Here is a 14053-nt window from a genome sequence, read left to right on the forward strand (position 1 = left end):
CTTTTTCTCTAATCCGTGGTCTGGCGACAAATTAGCCTTAGAAGAAAAGTGGAGAATCATGATAATCATCCCAAGCAGCAGATAAAACAACCTTATTTATGTCTAAGGTTTAAAGCAAAGCCACTTTTTCTGCACCCCAAAACATAAGCATAGTATTAGCTATTCAACATCTTTGTAGAGAAATATTATTATTATTGTGTTGAAAAAGGAATATATTAAGATCACCAATTGACATGTACCTTGCCAGATTTATCGTCATCCTTGCGGGAACCATTTCTTCGCTGTGATGTAATACGCTGCGATGCTCCTCCACCAGTTTTTTTCTCATCTCTGGCCTTGTTGAATATAACAGTGAATCCTTCAGCTGAAGCAGGATCATTCACATCCCATTCCCCGAACTTGGGTAGTGGCCTTCCTTGTTGTTCATACTGCACAAGCAAATATAATCGTTTATATGTATGTATGTATATATATATATATAAAAACAGATAAATTATTCACAAAAATGAAAATAAAAAAGACCCTTTTGCTTATTATCATAAAGAATCATTGAAAATCTCGGTATTATTGCATCTGAAATGGTAAGATGATCTTACCGAAGCCATAAAGATTTGAGCTTTGTGATATTTGGAGGTTACCCAAATTTCTGGGGAAAAGGAATAGACAACAGAGGAGAAGAGATAGAAAAATGGAAGGATGGGAAGATATTGAAATGAATTGAATGATTAAGGAACAGGTTGGGAATTGCAACATTTTATAAAGGGGTGAGGAAAATGAAACGAGGCGCAAGCCAAGCTAGTTGTTGGGTCTTACCATCATGCGTGTCACACTCGTCCAAAACGCGGGTGATTTGGTTGCCTCTTCATTTTCCATTTTATTTTTAGGGGAATATTCCTTCAAAGGTTAACAGAAACCAATGTTGAGTCCCAAGCCAACGAGGCCATATTCCAAATATGGGAGACTAACAAATTCAAATACGAAACAAGCAAGCCAAGTGACCGCATTACAAAGTATTTACAAACCCAAGATACCTATTTATGGTAAATAAATTACATGACAGGTTTTCACACAATTACAACAGAAACTAGTAAATATATTAGTGCACGAATATATTTATATTTTTTATTAGTTAATTTAATTTAAAAATATAATTTAAATATAAAATAATTATTAAATATTTTTTTAATACGAAAGAAAGATTAAAAAAATTAAAAACTTTTGATTAATTTTTGAAATAGCTTATATATATATATATATATATATATATATATATATATGTGTGTGTGTGTAAAATTGACTACACCATTACTGAGTGTATTAAATTTTATAACGTAACTTTATCTACTTATTACTCTACACATTAAAATTTAAAATATATAAAGTCGTTCGCATTGACTCCACTTACTTATTACTCTGTACATTAAAACTTAAAACGTATAATTTATGAATTAAAATTATATTTTATTCACACTTATTATGTTTGAATTGTATTTAAATAATATTTATTAGTTTTATTAGTATTCATGGTTATATTATGTTACAAACGGCAACATAAATATTTATACTATAAATTAACTTAAATTACCGTTGTTAAAATTAATTATAATATTTTTTATAATTTACGAATTAAAATTATTATTGTATTTTAATATAATCTATATTTTATTATGTACTTCTAACACTAAAATATATTTTGAATTAAAAAATTAAACTTACAAAATAATTAATTTATAATATTTTTTGTTAAATTAAATTTATAATAAAAGATAAATTTGTATATTTAAATTGTTCTATTAATTAGTTTAACATAATCTATATTTCATATGTTTCTCTTATTTTAATGTTTTATTAGAATTGATAGTTATATTATATTAGAATATTCTTTTATTGTAATAGAAAATATTCAATTAGCTCAAAAATGAATGAATACTTAAAAAATAATAATTGTTGAGTAATGTCACAAAATTATTTTTTTATAAATAATATCAAAATAAAAAATTACACTTATAAGATTATTATTTTTATTGTAGATTGTTAAATTATATTTTTAATAAAAAATTTATGAAAAAATTACTTTTATGAAATGTAGTTTGAATTAAAAAAAACACATTTATAAAAAATTACTTTTATTATAGATTGTTAGATCAAATTTCTAATGAAAAGATAAGTTTACATATTTAAATTATCTATTTAATTAGTTTAATATAATATGTAGTTCAATATATATTTCAAAAACTAAAATTTACTTTGAAGTAAAAAAATTGTTAACTTAAATTTCTAACAAAAAATTTATATAATAAAAGTAATTTATTAGAAATTTTATTATATATTATATTTTATTATTAACTATTATACAGATGAAAAGATAAATTTTATTATATTATTTATTAATTTTATGACTTTTCATATATCTCTAAGTATGACTTAGTCTTTATTTATATAAGTCATGTTTAGTTGTTTACACAACTTTTAAAAACTTGCTCACCATCCTTTCTATTGTCATCTTAAAAGACAAATTTATATATTTGAATTGTCTTATTAATTAGTTTAACATAATCTATATTTCATATGTTTCTCTTATTTTAATGTTTTATTAGAATTGATAGTTATATTATATTAAAATATTCTTTTATTGTAATAGAAAATACTCAATTAGTTCAAAAATGAATGAATGCTTTAAAAAAAATAATTATTGAGTAATGTCACAAAAATTATTTTTTTAATAAATAATGTCAAAATAAAAAATTACACTTATAAGATTATTACTTTTATTATAGATTGTTAAATTACATTTTTAATAAAAAAAATTTATGACAAAATTACTTTTATGAAATGTAGTTTGAATTAAAAAAAAATACATTTATAAAAAAATTGCTTTTATTATAGATTGTTAGATCAAATTTCTAATTATTTCTAATAAGAATGACTATAAATTGCTTTAAATTATCATTTATTAAAAATAATTATAATATTTTTATAATTTATGATTTAAAATTATATCCGATTTATAAGTTTAAAATAATTTATAATTTAATATATATTTTATTATGTATTTTAATATAATCTATATTTTTCATAATTTATGAATTAAAATTATTATTGTATTTTAATATAATCTATATTTTATTATGTACTTCTAACACTAAAATATATTTTTAATTAAAAAAATTAACTTACAAAATTATTAGTTTATAATATATGTTGTTAAATTAAATTTATAATAAAATACAAATTTGTATATTTAAATTGTTTTATTAATTAGTTTAACATATTCTATCTTTCATATGTTTCTTTTATTTTAATGTTTTATTAGAATTGATAGTTATATTATATTAGAATATTCTTTTATTGTAATAGAAAATACTTAATTAGTTCAAAAATAAATGAATGCTTAAAAAAAATAAGTATTGAGTAATGTCACAAGAATTATTTTTTTATAATTAATATCAAAATAAAAAATTGCACTTATAAGATTATTATTTTTATTATAGATTGTTAAATTATATTTTTCATAAAAAATTATTATGAAAAAATTACTTTCATGAAATGTAGTTTGAAAAAAATATTTTTGTCCAAAATACAAACAATTCAATGCAAATAACACAAGTTGATGAGATCAAAGCTTATTTAGACAGCAAGTATGTAATTTTATAAATAAATTAATTTAATTAACCATTTAGTTAAAATCATTATATATTCTTTTTTATGCTAATTTCTCTAATACCATAAATTTATATATTTTTTTAGGTATTTATAATAAATTTATAATTATTAAGATTTAAAATATTTAAATTCACTATAGAATATATTACATAAACAAATTTGCTATAAATTACATTAGATTACAATTTATTAAAATTATTTATAATATTTTACATAACGTAACAATTAAAATTATAATTGATTCATATTTATTATTTTTGAACTATATTTAAAGAAAATTTATTAGAATTTATACTTATATAATCTTAATAATGGTAATAACAAACTATTACGAATGACAATTTAATAAATAATTACTAATATTTTATATATATAAAAATAATATTCTATAATTATAATTAAACAATATTCTATAATTATAATTAAATAATATTATATTAAACTATATATTTATTGCTTATTGTATATTTATTAAGTGTACAAAATTATATATAATTTTTATAAATAAGTATTACTAAATAAATAATAGTAGTTGTTATACGTATAAATTTTTAGTCAATTTTATTAATTAAATTTTATATTGACTTTGATATTAAGTGTTGTATTCTTTTTTTTTTTTTTTAAATAATATTGAACATATTTTTCTTTTTTATATACTCAGACTTTTATGAATTTATAAATATTATAATTATTGCTCATATTTCAGATATGTGTCAACATATGAAGTAAGTTGGAGAATTTTTAACTTTGACATACATTATAGAAACCCAACTGTTATGAGATTGATCTTCCATTTACCAGGAGAAAATTTAGTTACTCTACAAGATTCAGAACATTTGCCAACAATTATATGAAGAGAAGGAATAGAACAAACCATGTTTACAGAATGAATAAAAATGAATTCTATAAATTGTAAAGCATGCATGCTAACATATTCTGGCTTTCCTACAAAATTTGTTTGGGATGATAGAAACAAAAAATGGAAACAAAGGCAGACTGGAAAAACAATTGGAAGATTTATTATACTCATCCAACATCTGGTGAAAGATATTACTTAAGAATTTTGTTAAATATTGTTCAAGGATCAAAAAGTTACGAAGAAATCAAGACAGTTGGTGGAGTGACACATAAAACTTTCAAAGAAGCATGCTATGCTCTTGGCCTTCTAAATGATAATAAAGAGTGGAATTGCATTGAATGAAGCAAGTCATTGGGCCTTACCTTCTCAGTTAAGAGAATTATTTGTTACAATTATTCTTTTTGGTGATGTTACAAATGTTAAGAAACTATGGGATAACAATTGGCAAACACTATCTAATGATATTCTTTATAAAAAAATAAGGTTATTTCATCATTTTGGTTTAGAATTCACAGAACAACAGATCCAAACTTATTGTTTGATTGAAATTGACAAGATATTGATGAGAAATGGAAAAGTTCTCTTCAACTTCAATGGAATGCCTTTACCCGATAAATCAGCAGTAGAAGTGATGGACAATAGACTGATTAGAGAGGAACTTGATTATAATTTGAAGAGTTGAAATTGGAACACAAGAAATGTTACCCATTACTCAATGACCAACAAAGACAAATATACAATGAAGTTACTAATGAGGGTCTCTGCTAATGTAGGTGGACTTTATTTTGTGTATGGCCACGGAGGAACTGGAAAAACTTTTCTTTACAAGACTATCATTTCTAAATTAAGGAGTGAGAAAAGAATAGTACTTGTTGTTGCATCTTCGGGTACTTAACCACTTCCTTATACTTGATTTTATATTTTTATTAATTATATATTTCTCATATTAATTATATATTTTTGTTATTAACTTTTGTACTTACACATGTAGTATTTTATTTTTATTTTTCAAATTTTAAAATTTACAAATATAAAAATTTCAAATCAAATTTTTCGCTTTATTATATTAATATAAATTAAATTTTTCATTAATACTTACAATAAAAAAAATACATTATCTATAAAACTTATAAAATATTCTTTTATTAAATAAAATAAAACAAAAATATTATTTTATTAATATTACACACATAAAAATTCTAAATTTTAGTATTAGCATCATCAAAATTATTTTCTGTTTGTTATAAAAATTATAAAAATATCCATTAAAAATTAATATTTCTTACATTTTAACGAATACTTTCATAAACTATTATATACATGATTTTATTTATGTCTCATTTATTCTTATTTTAAAATTTTATAGGTATTGCATTATTATTGCTTCCGGGTGGTAGAATAGCTTACAGTAGATTTCAAATACCATTAGATCTTTTTGAAGAGAGCACATGTTCAATCAAATAAAATATTCAGCTTGCTCAGTTAATAATTCAAACAGATCTCATTGTTTGGGATAAAGCACCAATGATAAATAGATTGACTTTTGAGGCTCTTGATAGATCCCTCAAAGACATTGCTAGTTATAAATATCCTAACAATACGTCTAAGCCATTTGGAGGAAAAACAGTACTTCTTGGAGGAGACTTTAGACAAATATTACCTATAATACCAAAAGGACGATGACAAGACATAGTTAAAACATGCATTAATAAGTCATATTTGTGGGATCATTGCAAAATTTATATGTTGTCCAAAAGTATGAGAATTTTCAACAACTCCTCTTCAAGTAAGGAAAATTCCTTAGCACATGAATTTAATAAATGACTCATACAAGTTGAAGATGGAAATATACCAACAATTAATAAAGAAGGAGAAGACATTCTCATGTGGATAAAAATTCCAAGCCAATATCTACTCAAGCCAATGGAGAATTCACTCAAGCAAATTTTTGAAAGCACATATCCAAATTTTCAACAACAAATGCGGGATGAAAAATATCTTCAAGAGAGGGTCATACTTACTCCTTTAAATGATATTGTTGATGATATTAATAATTATATCATAAACATGGTTGAAGGATCAATAAAGTATTACAGAAGCTCTGACGAGATTACAAAGCAACTGATAAAATAACTGAGCAAGAGCTTATGTATCCCGTAGAATTCTTGAATACTTTAAATTTCAATGGATTTCCTCTCCATTGCTTGCAACTCAAAGAAGGAATGTCAATTATGCTACTTAGAAACATCAATCCTGCATTAGGAATGTGTAATGGAACAAGACTCCTTATCATACGTTTAGGAGAGTGGATAATTGAAGCAAAAATAATTACAGGAAGCAACATTGGTGCTAAAATACTTATTTCGCAGATAATTTTAACAGCAAGTGACTCCAAGTGACCTCTCCTTTTAAGAAAAAAACAATTTCCAATAAAGGTATGTTATGCAATGACAATAAACAAAAGTCAAAGACAATCGTTAAATTATGTTAGATTATATTTGTTAAAACCTGTATTTAGTCATGGTCAATTATATGTTGTATTGTCTAAAGTAACGTCAGCAAAAGGAATAAAAATTCTTATTATTGAAGAGGATGACAAATATATAGGATATACAAAAAATATTGTATATAAGGAAGTATTTCATAATCTTCCTCAATGTAATTATATTTAATATAATAATTTTTTTATTATATTTTTATATTTAAATTATATATTTTATATTTTAAAATAAATTAATTTAATAAAAATAAAACAAACTCGCGCAACGCACGGGCATATTTACTAGTATATATATAAAATACAACCGTTAAACTTAATTTATATGTCATTTTAGTCATTTTAAATCTTAATTGTAAATGCATATTTACAGAGGCATAGATGGATAATCTGTAATATAAGAACTTGAACATTTCCTTAGAAAATGGGGGAGACAACACAGCTGCCATTAGTTGCTGCATTTGCAAACAAACTTGGATTCGCCTCTGTATGATTTGTGTGTCACAATTGTTACACATATGTACAACTAATGGATAGATATGGATGCATCCGTGAATGGAGATCACTCATTTAATTTCCGCTTTGGGGTATCTGATGTATACCGCCATAAAAGCCCTCCAATCAGGTTGTTCAATGCATGGGAAGCCATGGGAACCACAACGCTAGAGGATAAAATTGCAGCATATCCATAAACAAGACCAACGAAGGTTGCCCTGGAACACACAGAATCTTATTCTAATTTAATAAATGGAAAATAGATGTGATCTAGAGGAAATGCCTAAATGGGGATGTCCAGGAGGTTCATCAAAATCAACCATACAATTCTCAACAAGAGGGAGGCAGGGTAAGAAATGAGAAAGATACGCACCAGATGGCAAAGGAATACTTCCGACCATTGCCTAGGTGCAAAATGCCAAAGATCAAGGCAGCCACCCCAACACTGTTCCAGTTCATTCCCAAAAGTGGAAGAATAGCACCTCGGAAAAGTAATTCCTGAAATTTGAGATGGTAACATAACATGCCATATCAGGCAAATGAATGAAATGATGAAAAATAAGCAACAAAGATAAAATAAGCCAAGGAGAGTAGCTCTCTTTTAACCTCACTAATACCAGGCAGAAATGCAACAACAATATAATCCAAAGGTTGAAGTGAGCTAAGGACCTGATTCAGAAAGCAAAATATTTCCAGAGTTCAGCAAGGCATCCATGTACCAATACAGCCAAAATCATAAAGTACATTTCCAGAGTCATGGCTTGATTCAGTTACCTGCTCATTGGCTGCTTCACTAGACTCAGCAAAATCTGTCCATGTCTTCAATAGTAAATAGCGACATGGTGATATTAATATCACAAGTCCTGCAATCAACTCAAGATGCCACATTTCGAAACCAACTGAAGCCAAAAGAAAAGAAAGAAAAATCTTAAGATACTTAACACATTATAACACATTCACAAAACATTTACCAAGAAACACGCACATTTATATTCACTTCAGGCACTTGATAAAAAGCATAACCAAAAGTCCCTATTCATGAATAGATCCTCTGGAAGTCAATGTATATTAGGCCTTAAAAGTTCCATTAGAAGAATTGAGGTAATATGGTTTCATGTCAGTATTCATGAAATTGAAAATGTCACAATAAATAGATCCGAACACAAGTAGCATTGCTCCAAATATATGAAAATATAAAGGGAAGGTTGTACTTTCATGCCTTGTGATAAAACAAAATCCAAATGATCAAACCCCCTGGTTTAATAATTCTCACGCAAGATACACTTGAATATCCAACATTGCCATACGCATTTCAGCGTTTCACAAACGTCAGTACTGGTCTAAGGTAAAAGCACATTCCCTGACGAGAACAGTTATTTTATGCAATTAAGAGTCCAAAAATTGTTCTTTATCTTTTTATATAAAAATCCCTTCAGGTAAAGGATAATCCATTGAAGTCTGAACCACAAACTAAAACTAAGAAGTAAATATAAGTACATACATGATACTTCTGTAGAGCAGTCCAAGATTGGTAATCCTTCCACTGATGCAACATGAGACACCTGCAAGTTGTAAAAACAAAACAAGGCACAAAATAGACATGATATCCCATGTTATAGGAACTTCCACAGCTAACCATCTTCAATCAAATTGTGATAAATTTAAGAACTCTCTTGTCTTGAAGAAAACTAAAAATTGACTGCAACTAATAACTCAGTTTAAAGATTAGAACTTTCAATCTCAATTTAACCTCTCCCAACAAATGTGTGTAAGGAATTGAAGATCGGACTGAAAATATCTTTATGATGGCTGAATAAAATATAGCTAAGCTTCATATGAAAAATCATATTTATATCATTAAGATAGACGACAAACTTGGGAAAAAGTGACAAATGGGGAAACTGATCTAGCAATGCCAAAAAGGAAGAGCACCTGCCGAATCACTATTCCGAAAGCAGCTATGAGAGCAGAAGTTATTGTGCAAGCTCGAAGCACAGCACTCCTCGAAGGTATGGGGTTAGAATTGTGGGCAATTGGATTAAGAGAAGTGTCCAACTTGTCATTTTGAACAAATTTATCATCTGAGAGATCTCTGAATGCTTCTGGTTCATCTCTTCCGGATTTGTTCAAAGTCTTCTTGGCAAAAGAACATGTGCTATATCTACTCCCTATGAGAAAAAGCAAAACTCAGATGTACCAATTATCCCAAAAGTTTAAGCTATTAAGTGAAGGTTCGTGAATGGTGTTTTATATAACATCTCTAACGCACCCCAGCACGCAAGATGGACTTAAAGCGTAAACAACGATGGTGCAGACCCACTTACCTTGTGCATAAATTAAACATTTTTATCAAAAGAATGAGGGAAGCATGAATCAAACTATGAAGTGGGATGTTTTGGGCGGTAACAGCTGACGAGCATTGAAAATAACAGTGAAATTATATCCAGTACATGACATAACCACATTAACACAATCACGGTTAGTTTATTGTACGTAATTGAAACTGAATCTACAAGGATTTAATGAACTTCACATTTTTAAAACAAACTGATTGAGCTTTCTCTTCATGTATTCTAACTAATTTGAGTAAATGGAAATACATAAAATAGAATTGAATAAAAAATTGCAGAAGCGGGTGAGGAAAGTATGAACTAACTGTGAGGGAGAGTGGTGAAGGAAGAAGAATATGTGGTGTGAGGAATCCAACAGTTGAGAGTAGACGAGAGTGTAGCCATACAATGAGTCTATTTACAGTTTTTTCTCATTCCAATTGGGAATTAGGAATTGGGAATTGGGATTCTTCTTCAAAATGCAAGTTCATGCTGTCCAAGCGTGCGATTCTTATTTTCGCATAAAAAATAGCAATTTTCAAACAGCCCCTTCCTTCTGCCCCAAATTTCCACCTATTTGAATGGAGGTTGTTTTTTATAATTTTTTTTAAGTATCAATATTTTATTAAAGATAAAATATAAGTATAATTATTTTAATTTATTAGTTTTTAAAAAAATTAAAAAAATATATTAAAATATTATTAATTTAATTTACACGTACGATTAAATTTTTAAAAAATAATATTAATTAAATATTTTATTAATATTTAATATACTTTATCAAAAATAATATTATTATTCTGAAATCAAATTCTTTATGCTACTACAAATTATATTAAATAGAGAAGAGTTGTAATGTTATATTTTACGGTATAAATAATTTATCTTTAGTAAAATAATATTTTTTTAATAATAATATATTAAATGTTAATAAAATATTTTATTTTATTAAATATTATTTTTTTAAGTATCTTGCAACGAGTTCTTAAAAAAATCGATTGTTTATATGAATTAGATTAATTAATTATTAACATATATTATTAATTCTTTTCAAAATTGTAACTTGTTAAAATATCTTTAAACTCTAAATTTATTTTAATAAAATGTTGATATTTAAAAAAAATATTAAAATTATTTCCTTTTTTATCTTCATTCATAATATATACTACTATTGTATATGTCATAAATTAATTTACTAATTTTAAAATTGTTTCTTTTTATTTCAAAACATAATCATATAGATTTTCAATTTTATATTAGATTTAATTATATTTTTAGTCTTTTAGTTTTAACAGAATTAATATGAGATAATTTTATATCTCAAAAGTAATAAATTTAGTGTAAATTTAATAAAATTTAAATAATTTTATAAAATATAAGATTAGGATACCAAGAGAGAAAATTTTGAATTTTTTTTTATTTTGAGTCAAATTTGATATTTTGATTTGTTAGTTTTAAAGAAATGTTAATTTAATTTATTTACTTTGTAAAAAATATGAGAATTTAACACATACGTTACTTGGTTGACAGTGAGAGGGACAAGAAGTTAAATAAATGAATTTGTGGTTATATAATTTTCTTCTTCATAAATTTTCATTTTTTTAATGTAAATTTTGTTTAAATCACATCACATATATCTACATATATTACATTAATGACTATTTAATTTTGAGTTAATTTATCTGACTAAATCACTAAATATCTTATATGGGATAATTAAAATTAATAATAAAAAAATGTCAACTTTACTTTTTTATTATAATAATCAATGAATATTTAATATAATTATATTTATCTGAATTCAAACTCAAAACTATGAATTAAGTAATAATTTCCTGTTAATTAACTTACGTGTGGAATGGTATAAATATTTTTCAGTACGCCAATAAAAATTATATTATTCAATATATCAATCTATAAATATTTTAAAGATCTTACTTGCTATTTCATAACACGCTGCAGTATCCTTTTTCATAAAATAAGTCTTTCCAAGGTCATGATCAGAGAGTCTTCATCATCCCAAACTTCATATTTTGGATCCATTTTGACTGGAGGGTCTCCTTCAACGTGACTCAACTTCTTTTGTCCCTTGAGCGTTGTGCAAATCAACTGAGTCCACTGTAAATAATTTCGCCCATCAAGGCAATAAGAACCTTGCATAACCTGTAGATCATTGGTACTTAGGACAGGGGCTGTCTTGTCTTGAGACATTGGAAGAATGATAAAATGCAGAAACATAAGTCTAGTGAACAGTAACTACTTAAGCTAAAATCTCCTAACAGTACTTAAAAGGCCGTATTAAGATGTGTGGCTGGGAAGCGGCGCGTGACGTACACGTGCCGGAGACAGAACCGGCAATTGGCAGCAAAATTTTGGGGATAGGTCGACCTTGAAGAAGCGCCCCTCCTGGTGTGTTTTCCGGTTGGGTCCGCAGTGGTCAGTGGCAGACAGCGGCAGACGATGCTAAAAGTGAGCAGATTCGCAGCAATGAAGCTGCCTAGAAGATGTGGAAGCAAAGCCCTCTAGATCGAGACCTCTGATACCAACTTGAGAAAAGGAACAGAATATTATTTGAATAATATTTGAATTGCTTAATTATTAAGAGCCTGCACAGAATACATTTATACAGACTAATAGTCTTCTAATTAAGGAAATAAAAAAATGTACAGATCAAATCTGTCCTAATTACGGAACAAATCTCCTAATTATATTTTACAACATCATGAAATCAGTAAAGCCACTCTATTTCCCGATACTCACATGAACCATCAAAGGCTGAATCCAAGAGATCTGGATGGTTACAGATCTTTCTAAGTTGAATAACCAAATTATTAAGCTTACTTGCAGCACATCCTGCAACAAAGAATTATAATACAGATCTGTTCAATACAATTTCATAGACAAAAACCCACATAACTGGAAGTACAAGTACATGAGCTGCAAGTACACTTTTTGTTTTCAGAGCAAAAGTTGGAAGCAAATCTTACTAATTGACAATTTTTCTTGTAAAAAGTTCCCCAATGTCTTATTAACTAAATGATCCTGCAAATTCTTCTGATGCTCAGTCATGTTTGCATAGATAATAATCTCCTTTTTTCGTGGCAACATAATCTCAACATCAGACTTCATTCTTCGCAAAAGAAAGGGTCGAAGAATGGCATGAAGTTTTGCTACTACCTGCATGTGATAAATTCATTAAGCCTTTCAGTTTATATGAGAATGGACATGTAACACAAAACCAATCTTAGTGTGCATACTTGTGTCCTCCGTTTCTCTTCAAGTTCTTCTTTAGTTGATCCATTACTACACTTTCCTGACAGATTAAACCTACAAGGAGTTTAATTGCATAGAAGAAATTAAAACAAAACATGCAGTTTTTCTTTTAGCATAAAACCAAAACCAATATTGTCAAATGACAGAAAAACCATTGATCATATAGAAAAGAGCAAAACAAAGTCCTAAGCAACAACTAGGTTTCATAGAAAAGCAGACTTTGCCTATGTAAAATTCATACAGGTGAGCAGAAATGGGGCTAGGGGCAGAACTAGACAGATTCTAATGAAAACGACATTAAAATTGAGAAAATATCTAGTAGTGATTGAAAGAAAAATTATAAATTAACTTAAACAATATCAAACTGATCAAAACTTATTGAATATAATGGAATCAGCCAAACTGTTTCCCTTCAATACGCTAAGTGATATTGATGCAAGTATATATATATAAAAAGCTCTCATTTGTTCAATATAAAACACATCAAACATTTTCAGGCATAGTTTTTTAACAAAATCAACTCAGAGTTGACATATCATCAGAGGTTACTCGAGGAAAGAAGAAAAGCATGATCTTAAATAAACAATAAGCAACGGATACTAACCATGACTCAAATTCTTCAAGGGATGAGAAAATATCAGGTAAAATGAAGTTCAACAAAGACCATAGCTCTGCCAAGTTATTAAATAGTCAATAATCCAATTGTCAATAATCATTAACAAATCATTTACTTATCTACCTAGAAATCTCATTCACCCAATTTGAGAGGGTTGATAGAGGAGCAATTATCATGTATGGTCCCTCCAGACCTTTCCCTTTTAGATGTGAGAGAAATCCAATTGTTTGGATTGTCTTTCCAAGACCCATTTGATCAGCGAGAATCCCATTCAATCCATTTTGCCACAATGAAATCAACCACTTTACACCCTTCAGCTG

At 27.0% G+C, this 14053-nt stretch overlaps 2 protein-coding genes across 9 annotated transcripts; both read right to left on the reverse strand.

Moving 5' to 3' along the window:
- On the reverse strand, positions 1 to 832 carry LOC113848091 (protein NOI4-like). Its single transcript, XM_027477476.1, has 3 exons — positions 597 to 832; positions 240 to 428; positions 1 to 129 (listed from the first exon to the last, which is right to left on the reverse strand). The coding sequence occupies exons 1-3, from the start codon at positions 603 to 605 to the stop codon at positions 103 to 105; spliced, it is 225 nt and encodes a 74-aa protein (XP_027333277.1). The 5' UTR covers positions 606 to 832; the 3' UTR covers positions 1 to 102.
- A 6474-nt stretch (positions 833 to 7306) lies between these two features.
- Positions 7307 to 13343, reverse strand: LOC113847348. 8 transcript variants are annotated; one of them, XM_027476386.1, is made up of 11 exons: positions 13102 to 13343; positions 12832 to 13021; positions 12605 to 12697; positions 12179 to 12390; positions 11783 to 12007; positions 9447 to 9682; positions 9016 to 9076; positions 8289 to 8413; positions 8121 to 8183; positions 7888 to 8012; positions 7307 to 7732 (listed from the first exon to the last, which is right to left on the reverse strand). In XM_027476386.1, the coding sequence occupies exons 5-11, from the start codon at positions 11817 to 11819 to the stop codon at positions 7582 to 7584; spliced, it is 798 nt and encodes a 265-aa protein (XP_027332187.1). In that variant the 5' UTR covers positions 11820 to 12007; positions 12179 to 12390; positions 12605 to 12697; positions 12832 to 13021; positions 13102 to 13343; the 3' UTR covers positions 7307 to 7581. The 8 variants fall into 8 exon arrangements, with proteins under 8 accessions (XP_027332187.1, XP_027332186.1, XP_027332190.1 ...); XM_027476389.1 differs by lacking the exons at positions 11783 to 12007; positions 12179 to 12390; positions 12605 to 12697; positions 12832 to 13021; positions 13102 to 13343 and adding an exon at positions 10171 to 10385 and having other exon boundaries at positions 7555 to 7732; positions 9447 to 9516; positions 9571 to 9682; XM_027476385.1 differs by lacking the exons at positions 11783 to 12007; positions 12179 to 12390; positions 12605 to 12697; positions 12832 to 13021; positions 13102 to 13343 and adding an exon at positions 10171 to 10395 and having other exon boundaries at positions 7338 to 7732.
- Positions 13344 to 14053: the final 710 nt, after the last annotated feature.

This window comes from Abrus precatorius, unplaced genomic scaffold (assembly GCF_003935025.1).
Source record: "Abrus precatorius isolate BTA unplaced genomic scaffold, Abrus_2018 Scaffold8, whole genome shotgun sequence".
NCBI classification, from domain to species: Eukaryota; Viridiplantae; Streptophyta; class Magnoliopsida; order Fabales; family Fabaceae; genus Abrus; species Abrus precatorius.

Coding starts and splice junctions, on each gene's coding strand:
- LOC113848091 (XM_027477476.1), bottom strand. Junction 130..239: donor ATGACGATAAATCTGGCAAG/GTACATGTCAAT, acceptor TTTGGGGTGCAG/AAAAAGTGGCTTTGCTTTAA.
- LOC113847348 (XM_027476385.1), bottom strand. CDS start 10,249: ATGGCTACACTCTCGTCTACTCTCAACTGTTGGATTCCTCACACCACA. Junction 9,077..9,446: donor TCGGAATAGTGATTCGGCAG/GTGCTCTTCCTT, acceptor TACAACTTGCAG/GTGTCTCATGTTGCATCAGT. Junction 8,414..9,015: donor CTGCTCTACAGAAGTATCAT/GTATGTACTTAT, acceptor TTTTGGCTTCAG/TTGGTTTCGAAATGTGGCAT.